Source organism: Patagioenas fasciata, chromosome 6 (assembly GCF_037038585.1).
Source record: "Patagioenas fasciata isolate bPatFas1 chromosome 6, bPatFas1.hap1, whole genome shotgun sequence".
In the NCBI taxonomy this organism is placed as follows: Eukaryota; Metazoa; Chordata; class Aves; order Columbiformes; family Columbidae; genus Patagioenas; species Patagioenas fasciata.
Window position 1 is genome coordinate 36977851 of NC_092525.1, and position 27337 is coordinate 37005187.

Consider the following 27337-nt stretch of genomic DNA (forward strand, 5'->3'; position numbering starts at 1 on the left):
GTTAAATAGTCTGGGCAAATTTCTCTTAAGTCGTCAGAGAAGAGGTGGGAGTGGATAGCGTCCAGTATTACAGATTTCTGTGATCCAGTGATCCCGATCCATTGGTTCACTAAGCCTGTTCAGCTAAACCTGACTGTTAGGAGAGCTGGAATCTGGTTAAGGGAGTGAAGATCTACTCCTGGGCCTGCAGAGATGGAGTTGGTTTTCAAGTACCTGGATCTAAATGAGTAAAACTGAGACACAACGTTGTTAGTACTGGCGTAGGATCCACATTGTGACTTTGCGTGGCTTAGTGCAGCTAAACAAACATGCAGCTCTTTGTACCCTTCCTCTTTGGAAACTACTTGTAGGTGAAGTGCAGTAGCAGACACCCCAGGGCAGCTGGTGAGGACAGAAACAGAAGGGAGTTTGGGGCAGAAGTCCCCTTGTTAAGGGGCTGCTTTTTTTGTTCTGTTTTTGAGTAGGAGGGTGCTGAAATTAGGCTTAACAAGACAAATTAATAGTATCCAGTAAGGATACTGGGGAAAACTTGCTGTGGCACAGGTTTTTAATGAATTGCTTAAAGAAGAGGGGGTTTCTTCAGATAGAATAGAAATGTGTCCTCTCTGCCTAGCTTGGTGTGAAGAAATCATTTCAACTGGATCAGACAGGATCCTTGTGTCAAAACCTAGAGGGGCGGTGTGCTGATGCTCCCTTGCCCTTTGCCCCTATAGAAGGTTATGGAAAATCGGAAATGATTGTGGGATGCTGACCTGAGACAGGAGAGAGACAGAGGAACAGAATCATAAACAAAGACTTTAATCAGTGAACAAAAAGAAATCAGGCTGACCCATCAGTGCCACATACAAGGGGCATTAGTGGTTTCTCCCTGTGGTTCTGAGAATTTCACTGTGGTTCTCACATTTTTGTTCTTTACTGTCAATATTAATTTATTTGAAACAAGAATCTGGAGTCCTTGCACTTAACTGAGAAATTGATGGGACTACATGGCCTCGCATTAATGTGAATCATTGTTTCTTATGTACCGAGAGCTACCAGTTGTCAGCTTGATTGATGAGTATCAGATAAGGAGCTTATCGTAGAACCTTCATGTGTTTAATGCTTGGGGTGTGTTAAGTACTGGATAGTTTAGAGCAGGTAGTTGTAAGAATCGAGAAGTATAAAGTCAACACAAAACATGTCATTAGGTTTGGTAGTTGATGCAAGATAAACCCTAATCTGAATTTGTGCTTTTAAATTTGAATCTGTTCTTTTTTTTTTTTTTTTTTTTATATCTGTCACGGACTTCAAAGGAATCATGAAGGAATTATTCTAAATAGTAATTAAAACTTCCAAATATTTTCAGGTGCAGATTCTGGACAAATATCTGAAGAAACATGGAATTTTCTTCAGTCAATCTATGGTGGAGGTCCAGAGATTATACTGAGACCACCTGTTCCTCCAGCAGAACCTGATATCTTGCAAACAGAGGAGAAGATTGAATTAGAAACTCATGGTCTGTAGCTGTTGAGAAAAAGATGAGCTTGTAAGGAATCCAACGTCCTTACAAAATGCCCAAAATACATTCCTAAAAGTTTTATTCTCTTATGTCTGATGGAGGCACAGCTCACTGGGCATTACATTAACTACAGAATAGTAAGTTGAAATATGTGTTACGTTTTGTTTAAATAGAAGCTGTTTCTCTGTTTTGGAAGGCACATGGTTTGTACATTTTGGAGTGTTTGGTAATGTAATTCCTGACTTTTTTTTAAAAGTCAAAACCTGTTATATCCTTAGACTTGAAAAATGGGGACAAATTTCAGAGATGTTCAATAACCCTTCTGATTCCTGTTTGGGTTTCTGTTATCTACAAGCTTTTGCCTGTCTTAATTGCACAGTCTTGACAAGCATAGGGATGTGGGAAGTATCTTTTTCTTTGTTACCGATTGCAATCCACGTAAAAGGATGTTAATTTCCTAAACGCTCAGGAAAAAAATTCTCACTTATTTTGCACTGTAAGTATATGAAATGGGTAGTGTATAACATCCAGATACTTATTGTATTTGAATGGATCAAACATTAGTGTAGCCTGAATATTGTTTTAGTCAGCAAGTGTCATAACTTATTACCTACTAAATTTTACATCTTATTGTAGTCTTCTGTAATTCTGTAGTGTCTTTAATAGTATATGTGACAAAAAGATTTAGTCTTCTCTAGGGTAATGTTTGAGAGCATGAAGTGTGAAATGTAAAATTATTATGGACATGAGTGATATAAATTTCAGAAATTAAATTGTCTAGTCTCTTGAATTACGTTCATAAACAGTTCCATTTGAAGGACTTTATTGTATTGTTAAAAATTTTCATTGGCATGATGACCTATAATGTCAGAAGCTGGATAAAATGTATATATTGCAAAACTTTACTGAATGATTAATATTGGAATGCAGAATGGCACTTGCTCTTGGTTTTGCCTGATATTGTTACCAAATAAGCAGCATTATTCAAGGCTGGATCAATAAAAGAAGTTAAACTGTGGAAGAAGTGGGGAAAAAAGCTTTCTTAAATGTGTTTTCACTTGTTACATCAATACAGAAACTTCTGAAGTAGTGCCGTGGTACTGCGCTCACACACACGTGACTATATTTCTTGACCACTTATGCGATGATGTTGACAGTTTTAGCTCCAAAGTAAGGAACTGCTGATGTAACATTTTTCTGGATAACTTTATATCTAGTTTAAAATCAACCTGGGTTTGAACTTTGTAAAGCTCTTAAAGCCATCCTGGATAAAAAGCCACCTGTAAGAGACCTCGAAAAAGTGTCCTTTAACCTGAAGTACTTGCTAATGTGCTATGTAGGAGTCAGTTCTTAAATCTCAGTGTTTTCCTCAGCCTACCTGAGAAGAACCAAAGCTAAAACCACAGCAGTGTAAGTAAGAGGGGTAAATGTACAGCAGTATGAAGCCGATGATTATATGGCTGGTACACAGGAAAACATTTTTCAATTTTAAACTGGATTGCAAGTAACTCTTGGCCAGCCTGTTATGTTTCTGAACTCATATGTAAATTCCTTAAATTCTGGAGGAGGTGATGGGATGTGGGCAGCTGAGAAGCCTAGCGTATGTACACAGGTGTAAACGTAGAGAAATGGTGAGCAGAGACTTGTAATGGTACCTTTGTATGGACAAGGTAAACAAACCCATCGGTTACTACTATGGACTTGTCTTACTGATTGAGGTAAAGTTAACTTGCTTATGAAAAGTCAACAATAACATTTAAGCTATTCTTAACGTTCCCTAAAATACTAACACTAAATAACAACAAAGAGGTCTGCCTACTGTAGGAAGAACTTTTCGTACATGACGTTCTTAATTGGAAAATGGGGAAATATTTTCTTGGTTAAATCACTATATGGTGATCAGGGTTAACAATTTACTCAGTGTTTTCATTAATAACCTGGATGGTGGGACAGATTGTTCTTGTAAAACTTGAAAGAGAAAAATGGATTGAGTGTTAGGGACACCATCTTGCTGGGGAATGAAGCAGTCCTGTGCTATGTATTCTGGGTATTACAGCAGATCAGACAAAGAGTTAAAATCCAGTTATACCAAACCGAAACCTGTTCTGGGTAATAGTAACAAAAGCATCAGATGTGAGGCACAGGAGGTAATTATTCTGCTCTACTTGGTGCTGTGCTTGTTGCGAGACCTCATCTGTACTGTGCCCAATGGCGAGTGCTATATGATGATAAATACAAGTTGGGAGAGGTTATTTCAGAGAAGAGCAACGAGACTCAGTGTTGAAAAATGAAGTTGTTCTGTTGCTTAAAAGAATGCTGAAGATGCAAGATTTCCCATGTGGAAATAATTGCTGGATAATACTCAACTATTTTTTTTGTAGATGAATAGGAATACTTGCCTCAGCTTTAGAAGTGGTGGCTTGTGCTGGGCTTAGGTAGCCTATTAGAAATCTGGCAGATTTGTCAGTCTTTTCCATTGGGTGTCTGAGAATCCATAGTCAAACATAATTGTAAACTGTGATGCACATAGATCAGTAACAAGACAACTTCAAACGAGCAGAGTTTGTGAAATGCCTCTGTCACCATGGTAAAGGCATCTTCACGCTACAGCTGCTTGTCATGCTTTTCAAAACTAAAAATCCTGAGTTTGCAGAGATGAAATGGATGCATTTGTGTTCAAGACAGACAGTTCCAAAGGCGTGACTGTCTTGCTTTTAGCCCTTTGAAAGCCCTACAAAGGATTTTATGCCACAGAAATGGAAGTAGCGTTTTAAAGTGAGGCAACGTGGGAGAACTCCAGATGGATGCTTGTGTACGCTGGAGGGACGGCAGCGCTGCGGAGTGGAGGTGAAGGAGAAGCCTGGACTGTGAATCGCCGTCTGATTCGCAGCAAAGAAAGAATGCAGCTCAGGAAGGGGCTGTGGAAATTATTCTTTTTCCATAAGCCTTTCACCAGACTATTTGGATTCTTTGTTCATTTGTTTCCAGTTGAGGAAACACAGCGCTGTGTTTGGGTGCCAGGGAAGCTGTCATTTCAAGAAGGGAAAAATTCAGTGGAGTCCATATTTTAGGCCTAGGAATCTAGATTGGAGCTGTTAAAATCCTGCTGTTTAGTCTGCTAACTTTTATCTGCTCTTCTGGAGGAAATGCATGGGGGGCGTGGGGAACTTATCAGCTCGAAGCTTGATTTTTCTACATTTTTAAAGCTTTTTTGCAAGTAGTATATCTAATTGTTCATCTGAGCCCCCAGCATTGCAGGGAGTGCTTCTGATAATACGGGATGTAGCTAAACGGTGTAATTGGAGGGAAAAAGATTGGCAGAAGAGCTGTTGACTTGCTTAGTAGTAAAAGAAGGCGCTTTTCTAATATGCTTCAGGGGTGAAAGCTAAGTAGTCTGCTTGCTTAGTAACACAATACAAATGACCTGCTAGTTAGCTGTAAAATTATCCCATGCTATACTTCTACTGACTTAAAGGCCAGTCTCTTCCTCTCCTATGACTGGAACATTAGGAAATGAAGGAAGTTCTGAAGACAATTCTATGATGCAAGTTCATTGTTTGACTTGGGTAGTCCAGAAAGCTGTTTCTGCAAGTATACTTTAAATTAGTCCTGTGTCTAGGGATAGATATAAATGCACATAATCTATTTCTCCAGTCTCTTAATTGAACTGTGACTAGAGGCACCACAGTAATTATTTTTGGTTCCATGTTGGAATAGCAATCTTGAGTAGATGCATCCAATAAAGGCTGGTTTTTGTTTTCAGATAGATGAATGACGCTCAGTTGACTGCCGAAATGGGTGTCAGCCTTCCCATTGGTGGTGGCCTGAAAGTTTGCTTGGCATGTTAGAGCTGTATCAAGATCTGATGGAAAAGAGCAAAAGCTATTTTTATTCCTATCAGACAAATTCAGAACTGATTTGATAGCGCTGCATATTTTGAGTACTCATCAGTCAGCTGTCGAGCTGCCTGAATGCATCGAAAACATGTTTTAAGGTATTCTCTGGTATCTATTTGACAAAAACTGCTCTCTGTGTTGAGACGCACAAACCTGCCAAATCCGAATTCAAGGGAGAACCGCCACACCCGTTGTTGCCACAGGTCCCTGACAGGGCTAACGAGATCTTGCGTTTGAATTTTACTGCTCTGTCTACATACCACACTACGACTTGCAAACCTACTGTGTGCAGCTGGGTCAATGGAAGCTAATTTAGTTAGGGGTTTTTATTTAATTAATCTATTTCTTCTCCCTGACAAGACCATATTTGCTGTGGAAGTTCTAGTCTGACTGAGCTATCAAAGTAGAGGTGGCAGAAGATTGGAGCTGACAAGTGTGTCAGTCCCTACTCTGGGGGCCAGATAATGTACTCAGAAATCTGTCCTTCCAGCAGAGTGCAAGAATCAGTGACATCTGAAAGAATTTATATTTAGAGCCTTTTGTACATTTGTGTGGTCGTGTATTTTGGAAGCCCCAGAGCAGGGGAATTTCATGTATCTGTTGAGTTAGCAGTATGTCCCACTGACATGTGCTATGCTAATGCATGATGAAGAATCCTGCTGCTCAGATTCAAAACTCATAGTGATTGGCTTTTTCTAACGCAAGATACCCTAGGGGTTTTTTTAAAAGTACTAAAGACAAGAAGTTTCTTTTAAGTTAGTACTATAAGCATTTATATATGATATTTATAATGATACTACTGGCGTGATTTTTTTGATTGATAGTTTATTCTGATATTCATCATACAAGTTCATTTGGAAAAGTAGACCTGAGGTTTGGAAAATTTACAGGAAAACTTACAGCTTATCTGCTTAAAGAGGCAAGTGGCTTCTTCATATTTGCTGTAGAACTATTTTATACTGAACTAAGAAAATTCTGTTCCATTTACTCCTTTTGAATTCCCTACATACATCTGGCTTAGTGCAGTCTAAGCAGTTTTCTCACTGAAAACCTTTCAGCTCTTCATTTTGCCCAGGAAATGAGTAAAACAACTAGGCTTTTTAATTCTTCCAAACAGATGGCTTTTCTGGCTTCTCTCTATACTTAAGCCATCCAGAGCTGACAATTAGTAGCAGGAAGCAAAATAAGAGTTCTAGATTTCTGAAGTGTCACAAAGACAAATCACTTTCAGTGTTATTATCTGGTTGCAAACTAACTTGGTTTATATTAGACTTCAAAGTCGTAGCAGATTAGAAAATAGCCTAGTTCACTAAAAAATTGTAAAAGGGCTATTGTCCCTAACAGTGAAAAGTATAACTTGTTTTCTGGAATATATTCTATAATGTATATATATAGCTGTTAAAAACGTGTGACTTGTCTTAAATTCAGAATAGCTTTAGCCTAGCTTCCAGCCATTCGACAAGGTGACAAGGCTGTTTCTCCATAAAAAGCAGCCTCAACACTGCCACACAGTAAGATAAAACATCATCTGTTTATAATACATTTAATAGTACAGATGTTTGCTTGCAATACAAAATCTTCCTCTCTTCTAAATGTGTGTCAGCTGAGACATGCCGCTAGAAAAAGAAGATCCATTTGTGAGAAACATTTCGCTGATGTCTGCCAGGTTTTATGTGTTGTTAATGATACTAGATGCCACATCACTTGATGACAAGTCTCCTTCTAAGGGTCATAGATGGGTATATGTGTAGACTTAAGGAAATGCAGTAGGAACTTTATCACTCATATACAGTGTTTATAAGATGAATAAGCAAGAAATTTTGTTTTCTGACTTGTTGAAGATAGTTGATTAAGCTAAAAGGGTAACATACAAGTTCTGGTTATTGAAATGAGTGGACATGAGGAAATATAGTTGATACTTGACTTACTGATTATATCCTATTATGAAATGTCAGTAAAAATTAAAGTTGGGATAATAGGAATACATTGGTTATACACTTCCAACTCAGGGCATTCCATGATTCTATTTATACAGTTTTGATATGCCTTTATGCTATACTGATGAATCACTTACTTTGCTTACTAGTTATTTGTTCAGCAGCACAGGAGGTGCAAAAATAAAGCAGTCACCACCCACAAAATGTTTTCATAATATAAATGAAGTTGAGGAGATTTCATTTCCAGGTATGTTCCTCCTTTTTCACTTGGAACTCAAAAAGATCTTGCTATACATATAGAACTTTATTAAGATACATTTTTGGAATAACTTGCCACATGAGAAAGTAAATCTTAAAATACTTTGAGAAGAATAAAGAGGGCAGAGGAGATGAATAATTTGATTCTTCTAAGTAAGAAAAAATTTTGCTCAAGTAAATTGTCAGCTGTCAAAAAGGAAAAATAGCAAATTTTGTCTTGTATCTCACAGGATGATGCCAAGAACTTTTCATTGTTCATGAAGAGTTTTGCCCAGAAATTAATATTCTTCTAGGGGACTAATTTTCTTCTGTCCTGTATGTTTTTTAATGTGCATGCTAAAACAAGACGTCCTGGTTACCATGGTGATATGTGGCTTCCTCCCCACCCCACAGGGTGTCTGTTAAAATGCCAAACCCAAATGAACAGAGATCCAGCACTTGCTCATGCTGTGAATGCAGGTTTGTTTCCAGCGATGCACACGCCTTCTCTTTAGGACCAGAAGTAAGATTACTTGGAGATTTTCAGCTATAGAAACAGAAATGCACTTATATATGTCAAGATGCTAATTGATTGGCAGTTAATATTTTCCATTAAATTTCTAGTCTAGTACTGAGGTTTTTATATTTAGACTGACTTTACAATTTAACTGTAGAAGCAAGAAATAAGACACATATTTAGCTATGAACTCTTATTTGGTGTCTTAGCTTCTGAATAGTTTCCCGTAGGGAAATGTACTCTCTCTTACCTTGTTTGTTTGTAGCATAATTAATTTGCTTTCCAACCAAGCTGGGTAGTCACGGTAATTTATCTCTTTAAGTAGATAGTAGCAATCTGAGCTTCATGTGTGACCTTGACTTTGCACACTCAAGTGCAGGGGCCTGTCTTCCTGGGCTCTTTTCTATAGATACTGCAAAAGATACAGGTAATGGAGGCACTTGTTGGGATTCTGCTCTGCAAGCATCCTCCAGAAGATGTTAAGCTTCCTGATCGCACTGTTAACCTAAATCTGAAAAGTGCCTACGGTCCACTTTAGATTTGAGCCCTGAACAGGGATCTCTCCTTTTAAACCCATCAGCAGTGCTGGTATCCAGTGCTGTGTGGTGGCAATTAGATTTAAATAAAAATTCAGTCTTTCATATCCTGTATGGAAGGGCCCTAATCACAGGCTACGCTTGTCTTTAAAACACTTTTCAGTTTGGAACAAAAAAATGTGTGTAAAGGCCAGGCAGAAACGTGCTGGGTCTTTTTGTTTGTTAGTTTGACTTAGACACCTACATCTTACTTGAAAATTTCTGCGGTTTTCTTGTTTATGTTGAACATACTGCACACTGTTCAGTTTGAGTAACAATAGAGCCCTGTATTGTGGTCTTGGACCTGATGGAATATGCAAGGCGGTCAAGACAGTAACAGGGATATTCCGTGACCTGACACATCTTTAGATAGGTTGGACATAGCTGAAAGTATTAATGCAGAACTACCAATACCAGAGAGTGCTCTATCTCTATACATGTATCAAAGGAATGTTTCTAAAGGAGAGAGGAAAGAGAAAACTGATTGTCTGGGCAGGAGTTCATAACATGTTTTGAAATATAAAACCACACTCTTGAGCATTAAAAAGTAAGTAGATTATATTCTGAAAAACAAGGAGCTTCCTTCTTGCTATACTGCTTTTATGTTTAATGAGTTCCAATCTGGAATATTTTTTTAATAATGCACTACAGTCTAGCTATCGTTTCATATCTACCTGACTTTGAAGCCTCTACTGAAATTTGTAAAAGCCATGTAAATGGATATCTCATGAGGAAGGAGTGGTTAGATATTGCACGGAATATAGCCTAATGAATTTAATTATTATAAATAAATATCAGATCTCAACTGCAAATTTTTAGACCAGTTGGGGTTAGATTGCCCCTACTTTAACTATATGGTCATAAAATGGGAATAAACTAATAACTTCTTAACTGTGTTTCAGCAGAAAATGGTCTTAGCACTGTTCAAAATGTGTTGGTTTTGGTTTGGAGTTTTTTTGGTTTGTTTTGTTTTGTTTTTTTTTTTAGCTCAGTTTTTTATGCTGTTTCTTTTTTTCTTTTAGAAATATGTAAATACAAAATCCAAAGGCCACCCCTAAAGTACTTATGAAAAAAATTATTGAGATGGTAAAGTAATTAATGCAGAGACTTCTGAGTGTTTGCTAAGCCAACTCCCATCCAGTCCAGGACTGTTCATTAGGTTTGGGCTGTTCTGTGGGAGTTGACCCTCCTGAACCTAAGCTGGCTTGAGAAAAACTCTGCTCTTGGCCAGGACTCACTGTGCAGCCACCCGAGTAATTCCACACAACCAGCCAGTCCTACAGAGCTGCCCTTGACTCAGAACAAATAAGCTTGAGCTGAATTCTGGAGATAAATGCAGCTGTAATCTTCCTCATCCTGCATGCCCTTTTTAAGACCCTGGGTAGATCTCGAGCTGTAGCCAAGAACATAAGCGCTGTTTTAACTGCAGCGTTGGGTAGCAAGCAGGATTAGCTGGCTAATGCTGTTCTTGGGGCATGGCCCGTGTAAAGAGACCAGAGCAGCTGTCACAGAACTAACCCAGATGACCTCATGAACAACTTCTCAATTGTGCTGCATTGTGAAGAGTGAACTTTGTTTATCTTTTGTTAGGAAAAAAAAAAATCACATTTAATTTGCTCTAATAATAGAAGTAATTACACTATTTCATGGATTCAGACAGGTAGAAATATAACAGCTTCATCAGTGCTGGCCTTTGTGGTCCTAGGCAGTTCTCTATGCACAAACATGAGCTGAGGTTTCAGTGATGTGGAGGGATATGAAACATCTCAGCTCCTGATTTTGTAGAAGCTACCGACTTGGGGGCTGATGTGGTATTTTTTAGCTTGTCCCATTGTAACATGCTGAGAAGCTGACAGTGACACCATTTTCCCTTGATCAGAATAGTGGTGGGGGTTATTTTGTTGTTCTCTGGTTTTACTACCAACATTGAGACCAGAGAAATTGTTCTTGCCCTATAAATGAGTAATACTCAAGGCTGCCCATAACAAATGCAGCTACCAATTACTGATACAAGATAGATGCTGTAGCACAGAGGAAACTGCAGCCACGGGACTTGGGAATGTGATGTAGTTTGGGCAGGGTACGTGAAGACCAAGGGAGATTAGAAGTGAAAATGTATTGGAGAAAGCAATGTGCTGCTAGGCAGGAGCATGTTCCTTAAGACTTGGCAATTATTTAAAAGCTGCTGTAGGATACTGTGGGGAAGGAGCTGCTGGAGTGGAAGAAACAGATTTTTGAACTGTGCGGACAGAGTGGAGGTACAGCCCCAGACAGCTTCAAACTTCTCCAGGTTGAAATGCAAATTCTCTTGGGTGGAGCTCTCAGTAAACCTGCTTGATCTCAGTCCTTACTACACAGGGTCTGCATTTTTCTTCTTTGCATATTGTTAATTTTCCTCTGGAAGGTTAGCTGAGCCAAACTAAACTACCCTGTAGAGACACAATGGCTGGATTCCATCCAGGACGAAGCAGGGGGCATGTAGAGGTGGGGCAGGAGCGTGGGGAATGTCCCTTTCATTAGCAGCAACCATCACCTAGAACATCACACCATTAACACCAGTTGCTCTTTGTTATCACCCCATCAGTAGATGTTATTGCTTCTTGGGCAAGATGGCAGACCATGTTTAAGTCCTCCTCAGTGAATTCAAAGCAAATCCTGGTGGTGTAGGGTGTGGTTAGACAATACAGTTCAACGGGTTTAATGCTGTTGCCAAAAAGTTACTGCTGCCAAGAGGATTGTCTGGTTCCTCCCCTCTGCTGGCAACTCTCTCATGCCAACCTCTCCTGCTGACTCTTTTGTTGGTCTCCACGGTGAGCCAATGCAGTTTATTTTCTAGCTGAAAAACACCAGAAACAGGAAATGTTTCTTGGTGGTTTGGGAAGTCCAGCTGGTTCACCATATGTGTAGATGAGTACCAGAGTGGGCAGCAGGAAGGTCCTGTGTGGGTCAGGGCAGCTCTGTTGCTCAACTGCCCCCTAAACAGAAATGGGAATTTGGGGGGTGGGGAGAATAAAATCAATTTTGCTTTGAAACAGCTGAGAACTTTCAGTTCTCCTGTGAAAGCAGTAGAACTTTTCTGAAATGCAATATCTTTAGCCACTGCAGCCACTAAGTGATGATATTTCTAAATGGATGGCAATTCACAACATTTTAGTACTTACAGGTGCTCCTGCAATAATGCAAAAAGCTCCATTCCTCTTTCAGATTTCGGCACACAGACGGGAAGACTGCATGAGAACAGTGGCATAGCTACAAGGAGAAAACAAACAACCCCCCCCAAAACCCAAGCTTCCTTCTCTCCCTTGTGGGATTTCAGTTGTTTTGAATGTGATCACAGGAGAAGACTTCCAAGTCAGCAAGATGCGGAGGAAAGTGAGAACTGCTTGGGAAAGTGGAAAAGCCGCTGAGGTTTTTCTGCAGACTCTGGCATTGCAGAATGAGCGTATGACTAGACTTGTAATTTGGGCAATTAGGATTTTATTAAATCTACATTCTTCACAAAAGTATCAGTCAGTTGAATTACCATGCAGTAACTACTTTTTAAAGCAATTGAAAATAGTCTTCAGTACTTAGCCTTCTGTTACAGAAAACTGTTTTAGTTTAGGATTTTCTAGCAATTTGGTAAGTTAATCGTTCTTAATTGAGCGGTTCTGGAATTTCATTAGTATTTAACAGGAAACTTGAGTCTTTTGTGTTTCTTGGCTGCACAAAGCTCTTGCAGATGCATTCTAACCGTGGTGTATCAAGAAAAACACACCAGGCAGTTACAAAGATAGTAAGAGAGGCACAGTACTTCCTCTCCCTCCATAGTACAGAAATAAATCCAAGCAGACTGTGTGGTAAGTACTAACTCTTGCTGATCACATACACATTAGCAGAGACGGGTACCAAAATAAGATATTTGAAAGCACGACTGGTTCAATTTTAGGTACGGGCTGGAGTGCCCGACGGTGCCTGTTCCTGAGGCACTACTTGAACCGAGAACGGCAGGAGAGAGCTCTGGAAATTGTCCAGGAGCCGCGAACGCAACAGCCCCGCTTCGGGGGCAGAAGCCTGGCTGTGGAGGCAGGCGGCCCTTCCAGAGGCAGGAACTGCCTCGTCCGGCCCGGGAAGCAGCACCTCCAGCCGGCAGGACGCTGCTGCCCTTCTCGTTCCCACCCGCAGCAAACCTGCAAGTCACCCGGCTCCGGCCGGCTCCCACCGCGGCTCGGCGCCAGAGCAGCCCGCCGGAGGGGGCGGCAGGCGGGGCGGCCGCGGCGCTGCCCGGCCCGGCGGGAGCACCCACAGCCGCCGGGTGCCGCTCCGGCCGAGCACGCGGAGCTCCGTTCCTCAGGGCGCCGCGCCAGACACCTGCCCCAGCGCACGGGGCCACGGCCCGTCCGCCGCCGCCCCCCCGCCCCGCGCAGGGCCGGCACTCCCCGCGGGGCACGCCCGAGCGCGGCGCCGCTCCGCTCCCTCCCCCGCCCGGGGGCAGCGGGCCGCCCCCCGGCCGTTGGCCGCGGCCGCCGGCAGGCCTGGCCGGGCGCCTCCGCCCTCTGCCAGCAGGCGGAGCTGCAGGGAGCGGGTCCCCGCCGCAGCGGCTGGAGGGGGAGGGGAAGGAAGCGGAAGGAGCCGCCGCCGCGCTGAGGGGAGCAGGCGCTGTGCGGAGCCGCCGCTGCCTGGTGCGGGCAGCACGGAGGGAGCGAGCCGCTCACGGGGCTGCGCGGGCCGGCCGCGCCGAGGAGCGGGCGCCAGGTGAGGGCTCGGGCCCGGGCGTGGGCCCGGCCCCGGGGGAAGGGGGACCCGGATGGTGCCGAGTTCGGAACCCGCGAGGGGAGGGGGAAGGCGGGGAGGGAGGAGGAGGAGGGAGCCAGAGGGGGGAAGCCCCCACGTGACCAGCGCGTGCGGGGAGGAGGTGGCGGCTCGCGCGCCTTGTTCGAATCAGCTGCTCCGCAGCGGCGCCTCGTGCGCGTGCGCGGCGGCCCCGCCCCCCCGTGTCCCCCCCCAAGCGTTACGTGTGTGTCCGTGCGCGCGCCCGCTCGACACCGCGGGAACGGGGACACGTGCGCGGCGCCGCGGCCGCCATGTTGGGTCTGAGCTGAGCGCGGGCGGTGCGCGTGCGCGCGCGCGGGGCCGGGCCGGGTCGCGGGGAGGGGAAGGGGGGGCGCGCGGAGGGGTGAGGAAATCTCGCGAGGTCGCGCGGTCCCTGCGGGAGCGGGCCGGCTGCGGGATGGCGGCGCAGCGCTGGGCGTGCTGGGTAATGGTAACGGGGGCCCGGGGGCGGGGACCCTGGGACCTGCCTCCTCCCCGCATCGCGCCCCGGGCCACACGGGGAGCGGGGCGGGGTTGGGCGCCCCGGGGAAGCGCGACTGGCTCCGCTCCGTTCCGTTCCCTCCTCCCCCCGCCCCGGCCCTGCCCCGCTTCACCTCAGCTCACCTCACGCCCGCCCCTCGCAGCGCACGGGCCGCGCCAGCCCCCCCGGGCCGGCTCTCCAGAGCGGCGTGGGCTGCGGGCCGGGCCGGCTCCCAGCGCTGTGCGCCTCTCCCCCGCGGCCGCGCCACCTGTGCCCCGGGCCCTCCAGCCACGGGTGCCGGGCGGCGAGCCCCGCACAGCCCGCTGGTGCCCCCGGTTGTCCCCGCCCGCGGGACGGGCTGCTCGAGTGCACAGCGCTGACTTGGCCGTGCCTCTGGCTGCCTCAGTCTGGGGCAACATCCGCGGGTCCTTTGGCCCTTCCTCGACCAACGTGCAGCCCTGGGCCGTGCCCTGGTCCCCCACAAGCACTTCATGGTGGTTTTGCTGTCTGGGGTCGCTTTCCACACCTGTCCCGTGCTGCTGTTTCTGTACTAGCTGAGGTTCCTGCTGTTGAACCCAGAGTGCTCCAGCCTTGTAGGAATGCTGATGTTTGAGGATGCGGGGGGCCAAAAAGAGAGATACTTAACATCACAAATTTGATCTCTCTTGAGGCTGTGATATATGATCCATTATATTCCAAACTTGTAAAATAAATTTGTTTTCTCCTGTGTTTGGAAAAAATAATTCCAGTAGTATGCAAACTTCCCAGCTCAGCAATATCCCCTTTGTCTCCTAGTCCTGATCTCTCTTAAGGGAGAGCATATGGTTCTTCTGCTTCCTTATGGTGCCTTGTGTTCTACTCCTGTTTATCTAGGAATGCTGGCAGTTTTTGTAGTCTTGGAATATAACTCTTCAGTTTACTAATCTAGTTTTTAGTCTGCCACATAACCAATACTATTTTTTTTGTAAAAGACTCTGTTCTTTAGGCTTTGGTGTTCTAGGCTTTATTTTGGAAATATGTTTGCAGTCTTTATTAAAGAAATTACAGTAGCTCTTCAGTGGTTGTACATATATTTGCAAGTTTTCCATTGATATTGTCGTTATTACTGTACTAATAACATAGTGATTGTTTACTGAGGTTTTTAAGGTGAAGCTCTTCAGTGTATTCTGTATTTCATATTAAATACTAACTTGCGCAACCTTTTCAGAATATGCTTCTTGGTTGTATTTGTAACATGTGGTTAGATATTATGCTTTCCCCTACCTCCTAGCTGCTACAAGGATTGGTGATCCAGTAAGGACTGGTAGTTTTGAGGCTAGCAACATTTGATTATTTTCATAAGCAAGTATAACTTGTCAGAAAATAAGTTGACAAGTTACTTTTGCAGTTTGTTTTCAGGTATCTTATGATCTTATTGTACTGTCATTCTGATTAATAACACTATTTGCTTAATGAGAAGTGGAAAAAAGTTTAAGGGAAAAAAATAGGGTGTGTTTTAAACAGTAGGGGAGAAAAATGCAGCCCTTTTAAAGTAAAGAATGTGTGGTAAAATGTTTAAAAAAATGGCTATCAGGTGAAATTTTCAGCGAAGTGAAGTCACTCATGAAACTCCCATTGCCTTAGAAGAGGTTAACAGTCAGTAATTTACTTTAACATGTGACTTCTGGCAAGTCATTCAGAACCTGAACAACTTTGGTTGCAGGCTTTCTCAAGTGCTGTCATGTTTATTTCATCAAAACATTGTCTTCAATTTACAGTAAGGCTTTTTGTGAAGCACTGTTATATAGTACAGTGTGTGTCAGTAAGGAGCAGCAGTTATGACCTTAAATTGGAATTCTGTTGATAATTTATGTGTCTCGTTATTTAGTCCAATATAGGTAGTTGTTGCAATTCTCAGTTGTACCACCATTAATTGAATTTTCCTTTGCATTGCTTACCCCAGCTATATAAATACTAAAAGATATGTGTTATTAAATAGTTTTGTTACTAAGCTATTTAGTCATGAAGTTCAATCGTATGTTTTGTGTCATAATTTTTAACATTTCTTGAAAAAGAGAAATAGCAAATAGGATCTTTGAGGTCAGTGGTATTACATGTTTAATGTGCAAAAGTAACTAGGTCTCTGTTTCACAAAATTTGGGAATGTATGGGCCTCTGTTCTACAGCTGAACAGCACATGACTCCTCTGGTATTTATCAGTGTTTCTAACGTACTTGTGTAGGGAGATTCTAGTCTGCTGTCCATAGTCTCATAGAGAACGAAAGCTTCACTTTTCCTGTATTTCCAAGAGACTTAAGGATTTTTTTTCCTGGTTCTTCCAGATCATTCTGGGTACTTTGGGTAGGTTGACTTCTGGTCAGTAAGAGTTGTGTGGCGGGTACAAGGTGATAAGACTTTACTCTGCGCTTTTACCGCCTTGTTTGATATGGAAAATAAGAAGTATTTTCTTAAAAAAAGTACTTGGGAAGTTGGAGCAGAAGTCCTTGCAGTCAGTCTTACTTGTGGGCTTGGGGGTTTTTGTTGTTTTTTAAATTAGTCTTTTGTATTTGAAAAACTCTCTTTGAAGTCTTCAGGCCTATTATACTGGGGTTTGCTTTGTTTTGGTTTTCCCAAAAATGGAAGTCTTTGCATTGTGTGGGAACTGATGATACACGTCTATCCAGTCATAACCAGATTTGCAAGAGATAAGTTATTTTTCAAGTACTCAACACTTGCTTATATCCATAGATTTACATTGCATATACAGTTTTAGGAATACAGTACTGTAAGACCTCTTTCTTCCTTTCTTTAGGATTGTTTTAAATGTACTTAGACTATTCCAGACAGATATTTGTAGAACTTCTCCTCAAAAGCTTTGAACAAGAGAAAATCTGCCACATCTGTAGGTGGGAGTGAAGTTGCAGAAAGTGAGAAACTTTCTCACTTATGTAGTGAGGAAGTATTTTTTTTTTTAGTTTCCAAATTAGGTGTTCTTTGCTGGAAATCAAGCTGATGATTATAAGAACGTGCCTTCAATAAACTTTACACTCTAACAGTTAAGTGTATATTGTTCTATTAGTTGTAAGAACATTGTAAATGTGGTTTCTGCTTCAAAAACTGCCTTGGTTGTAGAAGAGCAGTCACGAGAGTTTGTTCTAGTTTTGTGAAGGCCTTCTTTCTGAGTCACTCATAAAACACTTAAGAAATGCAGAGCTGAACATCAAATAGCGTGTTCTCTTATTGGGCACTGTTTTTCAAACAAAAAGACTTTTCAAAAGGTCCTCTGATTAGGTACTGCTTGTAATCAAAACCCTCGGGTTTGCTTTTGTAGCATAATAGATTGATAACTTGTACAGTTTGCGTTCAAAATTTGTGTATTAGTTAGAAGTATGCATTTAACTACTTTTCCTTATACGGACAGTTTGTCATACAGGAGGTTTTTATGTATTCAGAGAAAAAGCTTTGTAGCTCAATTCACAATAACTGTTCTTTAAATTTACTCTAATGTTTTGGGCTTATGATGAATTCAGTTAAACATAGAAATGCAGAAAGATCAGCTGGTCCAATCCTCTGCCCTTTGGAAGTGTACTGAGATCATTCCCTCTGATGATGAAATTCCTCTTCGTGTTGCTTGTTTCAGCAGCTCATCACCCCACGGTTGAAGTTTTACCTGATACTCAATTTAAATATTTTTGCTTGCCGTTAAGCTGATTGCTTTGTGTCTTGCTTCAGAAAACCGTTGATTCTCCTGTGGTGATGTTTTATCTATTAGATTGCCATTAGTCGCTTTCCAGATTTTCTGGTCTGCTGAACTTCATCACAGGACATAGAAATATGAATGTTGGCAAGGTAGACAATTTGATTGTCCAAGATTTAGAGGTGTTTTTACTACTACTAATTTAAACAGAAATATTTTTTTGATTAGTGAGTGCACATATGCCAGCCACACTAGTGGTAAGAAGGGTAAAAGGTTAGCTTTTAGAGAGTATGTCGGTAGTAGAGCAGTGGGATTTTGTCAGTCTTTTACAGCTTTGTCATGAGGAATACTGACTGGTGTCATGAAAATGTAATGATTTGAGCTTCGTTTAAAACACTTATTGTAGTAAGAAAATTTAAAAGTCAAAAAGGAAATGAGTGTTCTTCAGAGTTTGTCTATTGGTACATAAATGGTAACATCCCGCTTCTTGTTGGTTTTGTTTTATTGGTGCATATATATAAATATATGTGCATAAGATCTGAACTTTTCAGAGCTAGTGATTTTTTGTGTGAATTGAAGTGTCCCTGTAGTGTATCTAGTATAGAAAAGATAAACAGGGATATAGCCCAAATTCAAAGTTGGAGGAGGGATGCAACTGGGTTACTGGGCCACATACAAATACATTAAAGGGGGAGGAGAATAGTAGAGCCTCCTCTGTATATTTGTGTTTGAAAGATACTCTGCCTATACAGTAGTGTCGAAGTCAGGAATTTAATCTCCACAGCTAAAGAATCTTTAAACACTAAAAATAGATACCGTCAGAGAACATGTACCATGCTGATTAGTTACTTATTAATTACATGCTCTAAGGACATTTCAAATTGAAGGCATGCATTGAGTGGAACTGTGCAGGTGTATTTTCTGAATTTAATCCTGTTTAGTCTTCCAGTTTGTGACCTGCATGAGAGACCAAAGCAGATTTAGTAACTGCCTGGACAGTACGAATCTGGGAAGGAATACAAGCACTAGAGTATAAAATGGTCTGGACAAATTGGATGAATGATGTGAACTATATGGCATGCAGTTCTGTAAAGAGAAACACAAAATAATATGTTCAGTTAGCAACAGCAAACGTAAATATGAGAAATAACTGACTGGGTGACAGTTGTGTAAATAAGCAACTGTATCACAAAATGAACACAAAGCAGTCATGACAGTTCTATAATAAACCAAGTTTCATTGGGATATATGAACAGGATTGTTGGTGCATGTAAGATATGAAATTCTTCTCGGTGTAAGGCCTCAGATGAGGTACCGTCTCCATTTTTTGTTACTCCGTTTAAAATAGTTTTGGGTCAGTTGAAGAGTATTTAGAGAAGAGTTGCAATAATGACCTTTGAGGAAGGACTGAAAGAATTGCACTTGTTCAGTCTACAGCAGAGATGGGGAGACACAATAATAGGCTTAAAATACAGGAACAGTTGCTACAGAGAAGAATGTAAGAAACTGTTCTCTCTAGGTAGGGTAAGAAATAATGGTTCTAAAGAGCACAAAAGGAGATTTCAATGTTAGAAGAAACTTTGCAGTTCTGTGGATAGATAATCACAGGGTTAAATATCTGGGGGAGGTAATGGGATATCTGTTGCTGAAAGTGCTGTAGAAAAGGTTAAATAACCTCCTTTTAGAGCTGATTCTCAGGTATAGTTGATCTGTCCTTGGCACAGGAAGTAGGTTGACTTGTCAGCATTAGGTCACCACATTTTTATGATTTTTGCAATTTTAATGGCTGTGATCTATTAAAAAAATAAGTGACGTGACAGTTTCTAAGATTTAAGTTTTTTATAAAGTATTTATTAAAACCTCCTGTAGTGTCATCTTGAAAATAATAGAGTCTTTACTGTAGATGTAATATCTTTGACTTACCTTTATGTGTTTTTTATGATCCAATAGAAATAAACTGAGACAGACTCAAAGTCCTTCAGAAGGGTTGGTTGAAGAGAAGCAAAGTTCAAAAGATTAAATCCAGGGAGCCAGGGAATCAGGTGCATTCCAGGCTCTGAAACAGAGCAAATGATGCAACTTCACCTTCTTTCTGTAAAATAGAGATAACAGTTATTATCTGAGAGACGTACTTCAAGAGATAATCATAACTTATAAAGTAACTTCATGTTCCTGGACAGTTTGATATATAAATATGATGTTATTTAAAATTGATTTGTGTTCCTTGAATTAGAAATAGATTTCAGTCTTTCATGTTCATTGCTGTGTAATAGTCACAATATGGAAAAACCTGAATAGAAATGTATCCTTTCTACTACATATACTAGTTTCAAACAAAATATCTTCTTTGAGATTTTTTAGGTAATTTTAAAATATTGGATTAAATTAAAAGAACTAACCTTGACACAAATGAGTTGTTAAATCTTTTTAGGGTTAAAAGTATGGGACAATTTGATAAGACTGTTTTGAATCAAATTCAGTTTAATTAATTATTCTGCACTTTTTCTATTCAAAATCAACTGCCTATGTTCCAGGTGACATTGTTCAAGCTTTTCTGATTTTTGAAATTTGACAAAACTGCCTGGGGCTTAATGCCGAATGAAGGATAGGCTCCGTATCACATGTGTATGTACTCTGTAACTGGGAAAAAAGTTAAAGTGAAACAAATTCTATCACATTCTCAATGTTTAAAAAGACTGTAGAGGATTTAGATAAAGTAATGCTTTCAGTCCATTACTGCCTAATTGTAATTAGGCTTTGAGGGCATTTTTGCATCTTACCAATTATGTGGATGAAACCTTATATATACTTGAATCTCACAGGCTGTCATTATTCTGTTTGGTGCAGTTGATGTGAAATTAGTCACTAAAGCAGTGGGAAACAGTGTTGGTAACTGACATGGCACTGAGCTTAGATCCTGATGCAATGTTTGCTACGTGTACTTGCAAAAGCAGCAGGACATGGTGGAAGTTAATTCTTAACGGTTTTGTATACTTTATTTCAGTTAAATAAATGTGATTTCAAAGCTGTTCATGAGAATCCTGTTTGTAAAAATCAATAAAGGAAGAAAGCAAGCGCTGTTCACTATAGTAGAATGATGTCAGAAGAGGAATTTGTTCCTTTCCTCAGATATTTTAAGTCTTCCAGGGATTTTCCTTATATGTTTCACTGCAGCACAGGGGCTTTTTTGTGGAGTATTATAAAAGGGTCACAGTATCTCATGCAGTAAGGGCACAAAGGCTTAAGTCTTAGGCAGAGACAGATGTACGTATTCTCTAAGCTCCACCTGAGGAGCTGTAGCTGAGAGGAAATTGTCAAACACAACTGTCTGAAAAAGGTTGTTTTAACCTGGAGTTTGGAGAAGTGTTTCTTGCGGAGTGGACTGGGAGAATGTATAGGCAGTGACAGATTAAAATAATTGGAGTGGGAATCTGTTAACATTGCAAGATATGCTAGGATTTGTTTGCCTTTGTTTTCCCCCCCCTCTTTGTTTCCGAGTGTATTAAATTTCTTTGGCAACTTCAAAAGCTTACATTTTATTAATCATTCTGAACTTAGAATATATTGATATATGTCTTGTCTTCCACCCACTACCTTCTTTTAATTTGCTTGTGCTTTCTCTGTAACATGTCTCTGAAAGTCAGAGCGTAACTAACAGTGAATTTTACTGGTTAGGTACACAGGATTATATTGCTTTTGTTAGTAACTACTCTGTGTAAATTGTCACTTGAAAAGATTTGACAATGTTTCTGTGCATTGCAGTGCTGCCAGCTCTGTTCTTTGGGCATTTCCTCAAAAGCACGCCTTCACAAAAGAAGGAAGCTAACCAGATGTTCCAGTTCTTTTAAATCCTCAGTCTGCAACTGTCCTGTATATTTTTAATTTATTTTGCCCTGGAATAATAGGCAAAATAGAATCCACTACAGCTTATGATTTTTTATTTTAACTAGTTTACTGGTTTTAGCAGAATCATAGTGTTTATTGTGTCAGTTTTCTGGAAATTCTGCTATATCCAGTGCATTGCTTAAAATGCAGAAAGGCTGAAAAAATTATTCACAGTATCATTGTGGAGGCTGCAGTAATGCAATTACTCCTCATGTATGCTTGTGTAGTTTTATAATCCATCTGTGAGGAAGTGGTTTCTAACAGAACAAAGTGTAGTTATCTCATTTCTCTTCAGTGAGGTCAGCTGAGAATTTCTCTGGATCGCATAATTGGGAATCCACTGATCCTTTGTTAAGAGGATTCCTAAGATACTTCAGATGGAAAAGGTTTTTCACATAGCTGCCATCTCACAGCCACTGCTGTAAAGGACAATGAGAAACGTTTACTATTGGTATGACGTCCTAGTGCAAATAAAGCTCCCCCATTTCCTCACTCGCCCTCCCCAAGGTGAAATGTGTCCTGTTCAGATTTCTTTTCCTACTTCACGGTTCATTTAAAGATGTTTTAGATGCTAGGTTTTATCTCAGTGTGGTTCTTGACATGTAGTTTGAAGGTCTTTGTTGTTGAACCAAAGAGATTTCTGAAAATCCTCAAGTATCCTCTGTATTTCATTCTCATAAATGGATTTCTTCATGGAGTGCAGTTTACTGTCAGGACCATTCAAATTATCCAAGTGTCGAAGTGTAAAGGAACAGATTTCTTGATGTTAAGATCTAGTCAGTGTTTTGTGGTTGTTTTTTTATGAGTACACCTCAAAAGAACCCCACACCAACAATATAGGTAATTCATTCCTTGTTAGTGTTTCTGAATTTCACTTATGTCACTTGTGATCTGAAAATATCCCTGGTTAATTACAGCCCAGAAGTGGTTTTATTGAAACTTGCTATGTTACATGAAGGGTTATTTTTTTTTTCTCCTCTTGAAATTCTGAATGTAGAGAGGGAATCTTCTGCAGGAATATGGAGGTAAAGGCAGGCCAGTTAATGTCACTTTATCCAGCGTGACTCGCGTCTCATTGATTTTCCACTCGAGAGGTAAGTCTTGTGATCAGACTTTGTGTCCTGCTCTTAGGGTAGAGCTCATAATTGAATTATTTGCAGTTAGATCAACTGTCTTTTTAAAAAAACTCTTATTATGTTGTTGTATGCCTGTATTTACTTGGCCCAAGAAATTCTCCCAAAGAAATCATCCCAGAAGGTCTGTTGAGAAACAGTAGAGCTCTGGATAGGCTTACTGTGTAATATACTTGCTACCATTTTCAGTTTTGATTCATGTGTCACTGTAGCTTTGTTGCATGACTTGTACCAAATAATCATGTGGACATTTCTTCTCATCCTACCCGTTCTGTCAGTTGGCCTGATTTGCAGAAGTGCGTGAGTTAGAATTTAAGTTTGGTTTGCTTACCCTCCCTTAAATGTGTCCGTTGATAGCTTCCCTAGTTCATCAGCTCTTGCTGCTGCTTTGAAACAAAAGTTTGTTTTCCTTATACTTAGAAATTAAGTTCTGTTGAAGTCTGGACAACTTTATTTTTGACCTTCACTGACTGCATTTTCCAAAATGAGATGTCAGAAAGAGCCCTAGGGTTTGAATCAGTAACAAATCAGAACACAGAAGGTCTGTTGTTTGTGTTGTGGGGGTGGTTGGGTTTTTTTGTGCCTGAGGTTCTGCCAGTAGAGACTTGCATCAACTGGATTTCAGTTAAATTTTCAATAGAATTTTAGCAGTTTTATATTTGGGTGAACAGTAAAACAGAATGAAGGGAAAGTAAAACAAATGATGCTAATGACCCCTGCTTTGCAGAAGCAGGCATGGAGAATGTTTCCCCCAAGGACTTCACAATTCCAGTCTAATATAGGTTATAGCTGGGAAATACAGACAGATGAAAACAGCAAGATGGTTGAAATATTTCCTGTGCATCAGTTATGAAATATTTTTATCTTCATCACGAAAGATTACAGTTCCAAGTTAAAAGAAGTAACTGTGCTTTTTAACACTTTCAAAGCATAAGGCAGAGCCTGAGAGTAAGGCTTCATGTTACAGCTAACCTGATCCAACAGCTATCTGTCACCAAAGTACATAGTTGTGACCCCTGCTTTCCACTAGCACCTGTGGTCATTTGACCATTACAGTAGGTCTGTTTAGGGAGCTAAACTAGCAGAAAAATAATGGCTCTTCTGTAGGGGTTTGTATTTTCTAAATCAGCTCATTGTGAGATCGGATTGAATACTAAAGCAACTGCATGGGAAAAAGGATGATGTGCCTGAGATTTAACAGGGGAGTGGGATTGCTCCTTTTTGTAGATTAAATCACTTAACGGTAAAACGAAACCTCACCTGGGAAGTCTGGTTGCAAAATTGAAGAGAGAATGATTGAAGGCTCACCAGATTGTGAATCAACCCTGTTGATATGGAGTGAGATGATAGATGGTTGTGACTTTGTTTGCTGTGTTAGAAAGATACAGGTAAGGCGGTGCCTTGGACAAAGCAATAAACTAAGGAAATGCTCTTTGGAGAAACATCTAAATGGATGTAAGTAGAGCAGTGGTAGAGAAAATAGCATTGCAGTTATTGGGATGCAAAATGATGAGGTCCTCATGAGAGTTACCCACTTGAGATGACAGTGGAACCTTTCTAAATCAAGCCAACTACTGAAAGAGAGGGTTCAGTCACTTAAAAAGGTGTTTGCCATTGGATGTCCATAACATTCATTGTCAAGGAATATGTAATCTTCAACATACGCTCCTGGCCTGGGATGACATACTTTCAGTTATGATTCTGCTAACTCACACGTGGATTTTAGAGTTTTATTTCCTTAGTAGCTGTTTAAATACATGGACGTGTTCACCCTTAACGCTAAGAGTGAATTTTAAAATGCTTTTAACATTTTCCTCAACTGAGCAAAGATAATCCAGAAAGTATGCATGCAGAACTCCAGAAAGAAAGTAGAGCACACCTTAGGTGGCACATGATTTAAGAGGGGGATTTTCAGTCAAAATAAACAGGTGTTTTAAATGTTAGAAGAGGGTCAGAGTTGTTAATTTCAGTCAAATACTTACAGAGTACTAATGTTTTAATAATTATTTCAGTGATTGCAGAAAAAATGCTTCAACTCCAATAATAGTCTACAGATAATACAAATCCAATGACTCTTCATTTCACCACTGTCTTGAGGCAGAGTTGTAGAAGGATCTCACAAAACTGAGCGAATGGGTCATAAAATAAAAGCAAAAACTAATTTTCAGAAATGCAAGTAATGCAGGAGAATAAAATACTTTTATGCAAAAAGCCCCAACCCTCACTTAAAATCAGCTATTACTGTTCAGAAAAGTGTTTTGATAGACATTTCTGTAAAAAACATGAACTTGGTTTTCACTAGCTGTCAAAAAAAGTAAATAATGTTGAGTATTATTAGAAAGGGGTCGTAATGTAAAACATTACTATTCTGTGGTAAAAATCCATGACATACATAGGCCGTGCTTTGAATATGATTATCCCACACTGATCTGTCTGCTAGACTTAGTACAGAAAAAGGCAACAAGAATAGTCAGTGGTTTGGGACAGTTTCTCTGTGCGAGACAACGAGGTGATCAGCCAAATAAAATATCCATTAATTCTGGGAGTGTACAGCAAAGGTATGTCCTCAGGTCTGCCATGCTGGACATGGTCACTGTATTTCAGGATTTTCTGTGTTTCTAGATATGGTGAAGGTAATTTTTAAAAGTATAGGGGTTTATATATATATTTTTTATTTTCTCCTGTTATCAAGAAAAGAATGTGTTTAATTGCTTATTGCCCTAGGGAGATAATATATCATTGAGTTATGAGCGCTTCGTATATTCAAGATTTAGCAACGGCTGCTTAGGGGCTCTATTCTTACTGTATTTCTCTTTATGGCTGCAGCATTATGCTGTGTGTAATACTGTTGTTCATAGCTGAATAATTTCTTATTTTTATTCATAAATTTCAGATGTTCGCTAAGAGAACTGACAATCAGTTATTTTTTGATAGTATATTAGAAAAGGTTAAGCAGTTTAATGGATGGCATGTAAATTACATTTGTCAAGTTAATCCTTACTTAATACTTGATGTCAGCTCTTCAGAGGTACTAAGTGAGGAATAAGCATAGCACTTGGTTTGACATAGCACTGTTAAGTTCCTTAGAATAGTTTGAAAAAATGTGCCTTAGAAAGGGTCATTAAGGCATTTTTAGGACATCACTGGCAAACTGTGATTTATTATTAAAAAAAACCCTATGTAGAGTCTTCTCCATGATAATCTTTATAAATGCACATGTACACATGACTGTCATAGTGAATTAATTGATTTCTAACTTTGTAACTGCTTTTATTGATTATTTTCAAATTCATCCTGTAAAGATTCCAAACTGTGTCTATGGCAGTCTCAGAAAGCTACTAGTGAAAGTGGCTTTGGTCTTGTAAGGAGTGATCAGATCTGTAAAACTGGATGTTTCAGAGGGTTAAAAGTCAGAAAAAACCCACCCATTTTACATAATATTTCTGTAAGTCATTATATAAGTGCACAGTAAATAATTTGATACAGCGTGTAGACAATCTGGTGTGCATTTCAGAGGCAAAGCCCATGCCTGTGGAGAGCAAGAATTTACTTGCAAGTGCAGATTTTGTGCTGCTGTGATGAGTTGGCCATTTAGGAAACTGGCAATCTGCTCGTGTTTGCTTAGGATAGGTATGGAAACTATATAATTCACACTCTCTGACCCAGCTTCTGGCAGCTCTTTCCTGTTGCCTCAGTCTGTGATAAAATATGCTGAAGGTAGATGGTGGCTCTCTCTTTTTCCTTTGTTCTTGTGCTTTGAGGAATTCTCTAGTGGCTTAACCAGGAACTTGAATAGCCTTTTTATGTTTCTTCAGTCCTTTTAGCTGCTGCTACAGGGTAATTACAAGGAATGGTAGGATGAGCATCTCCTTTCTATTTTGGGAAAAAATTCTAGCAAGAATTTTAGATACCATAGCCAGACACCTATTTTTATAGAAAAGATTAAATACTCTTAATTGTTATTTTGTTAAAATGGGGTCATAACTTGCAGTGTATTCTTGAATTGATAACTGATGAAGTCTCAAATTGGTGAAATATTACTGTAGTCATGAGTTCTATAGTCTTGAGAGGGTGAAACTCAGAAATCACTTCAGTTTCAGAAAATTCAAATGAGAAAAGGCAAGATGCTACTTAAAACCTTGGAGTCTCATATGTTCTGTTAGGGCAGATAAAACTGCAAGCATATACTAAGGTTACTAGTACTGAGTATTTGAAACATGTATGATGTTGTAGTTGAAAAGGCATAATTGTTTATGCAGTAGTTTTCCATCACCGATAATACCATGGATCTTTATTTTTGTTTACTCTTTGTTCCTGGAAAAATGTGTATAGGCAAGGTCATAAAAAGTGAAGCAGAAGGGGGAGCTCTGAGTAAACCACAAAAATTGTATTCTGCCACCACCAAGATACAATTGAAAGGAGAAAGAGTTAATGAGGAAAAAGTTTTGAAAATGGATACTAAATTAACATACAAAGGGAACTGAGTGTATAGGTGCATAGGTGGCAGATATGTTCATGTGCTTAGGCAGCAGTAGGTGAGTTTCTTTTGCTCTCTAAATGTAGTGTAACATCTCAATATCTGGAGCATGGAACATATTTAGAAAGTGCTTGATAAAGTATTCAGCAAGTGGGAAGGGATAATAGAATCAGAATGAATTTTTCACTTTGTAGGCAGTCTTTCATTTTATGCTTGAACAGTGAGCATAGTTTT

At 40.4% G+C, this 27337-nt stretch overlaps 2 protein-coding genes across 10 annotated transcripts in view; both read left to right on the forward strand.

The window, feature by feature from the left end:
* The window catches only part of USP33 (ubiquitin specific peptidase 33), a 40374-nt gene extending 37852 nt beyond the window's left edge, over positions 1-2522 (forward strand). For all 6 annotated transcript variants that reach the window (XM_071810551.1, XM_065842226.2, XM_071810553.1 and 3 more), the window contains one exon: positions 1346-2522. In XM_071810551.1, coding sequence (XP_071666652.1) covers positions 1346-1503 — 158 coding nt within the window. In that variant the 3' untranslated portion in view covers positions 1504-2522. The remainder of the gene's footprint in view (positions 1-1345) is intronic.
* A 10721-nt stretch (positions 2523-13243) lies between these two features.
* ZZZ3 (zinc finger ZZ-type containing 3) overlaps positions 13244-27337 on the forward strand; it is a 57413-nt gene continuing 43319 nt past the window's right edge. For 2 of the 4 annotated variants that reach the window (XM_065841749.2, XM_065841751.2), the window contains exon 1: positions 13244-13394. The gene's annotated coding sequence lies outside the window, so the exon portion shown is untranslated. Of the gene's footprint in view, positions 13395-13654; positions 13731-13816; positions 13897-27337 lie in introns of those variants that run through there. The other 2 variants (XM_071810557.1, XM_065841750.2) reach the window with 2 other exon arrangements.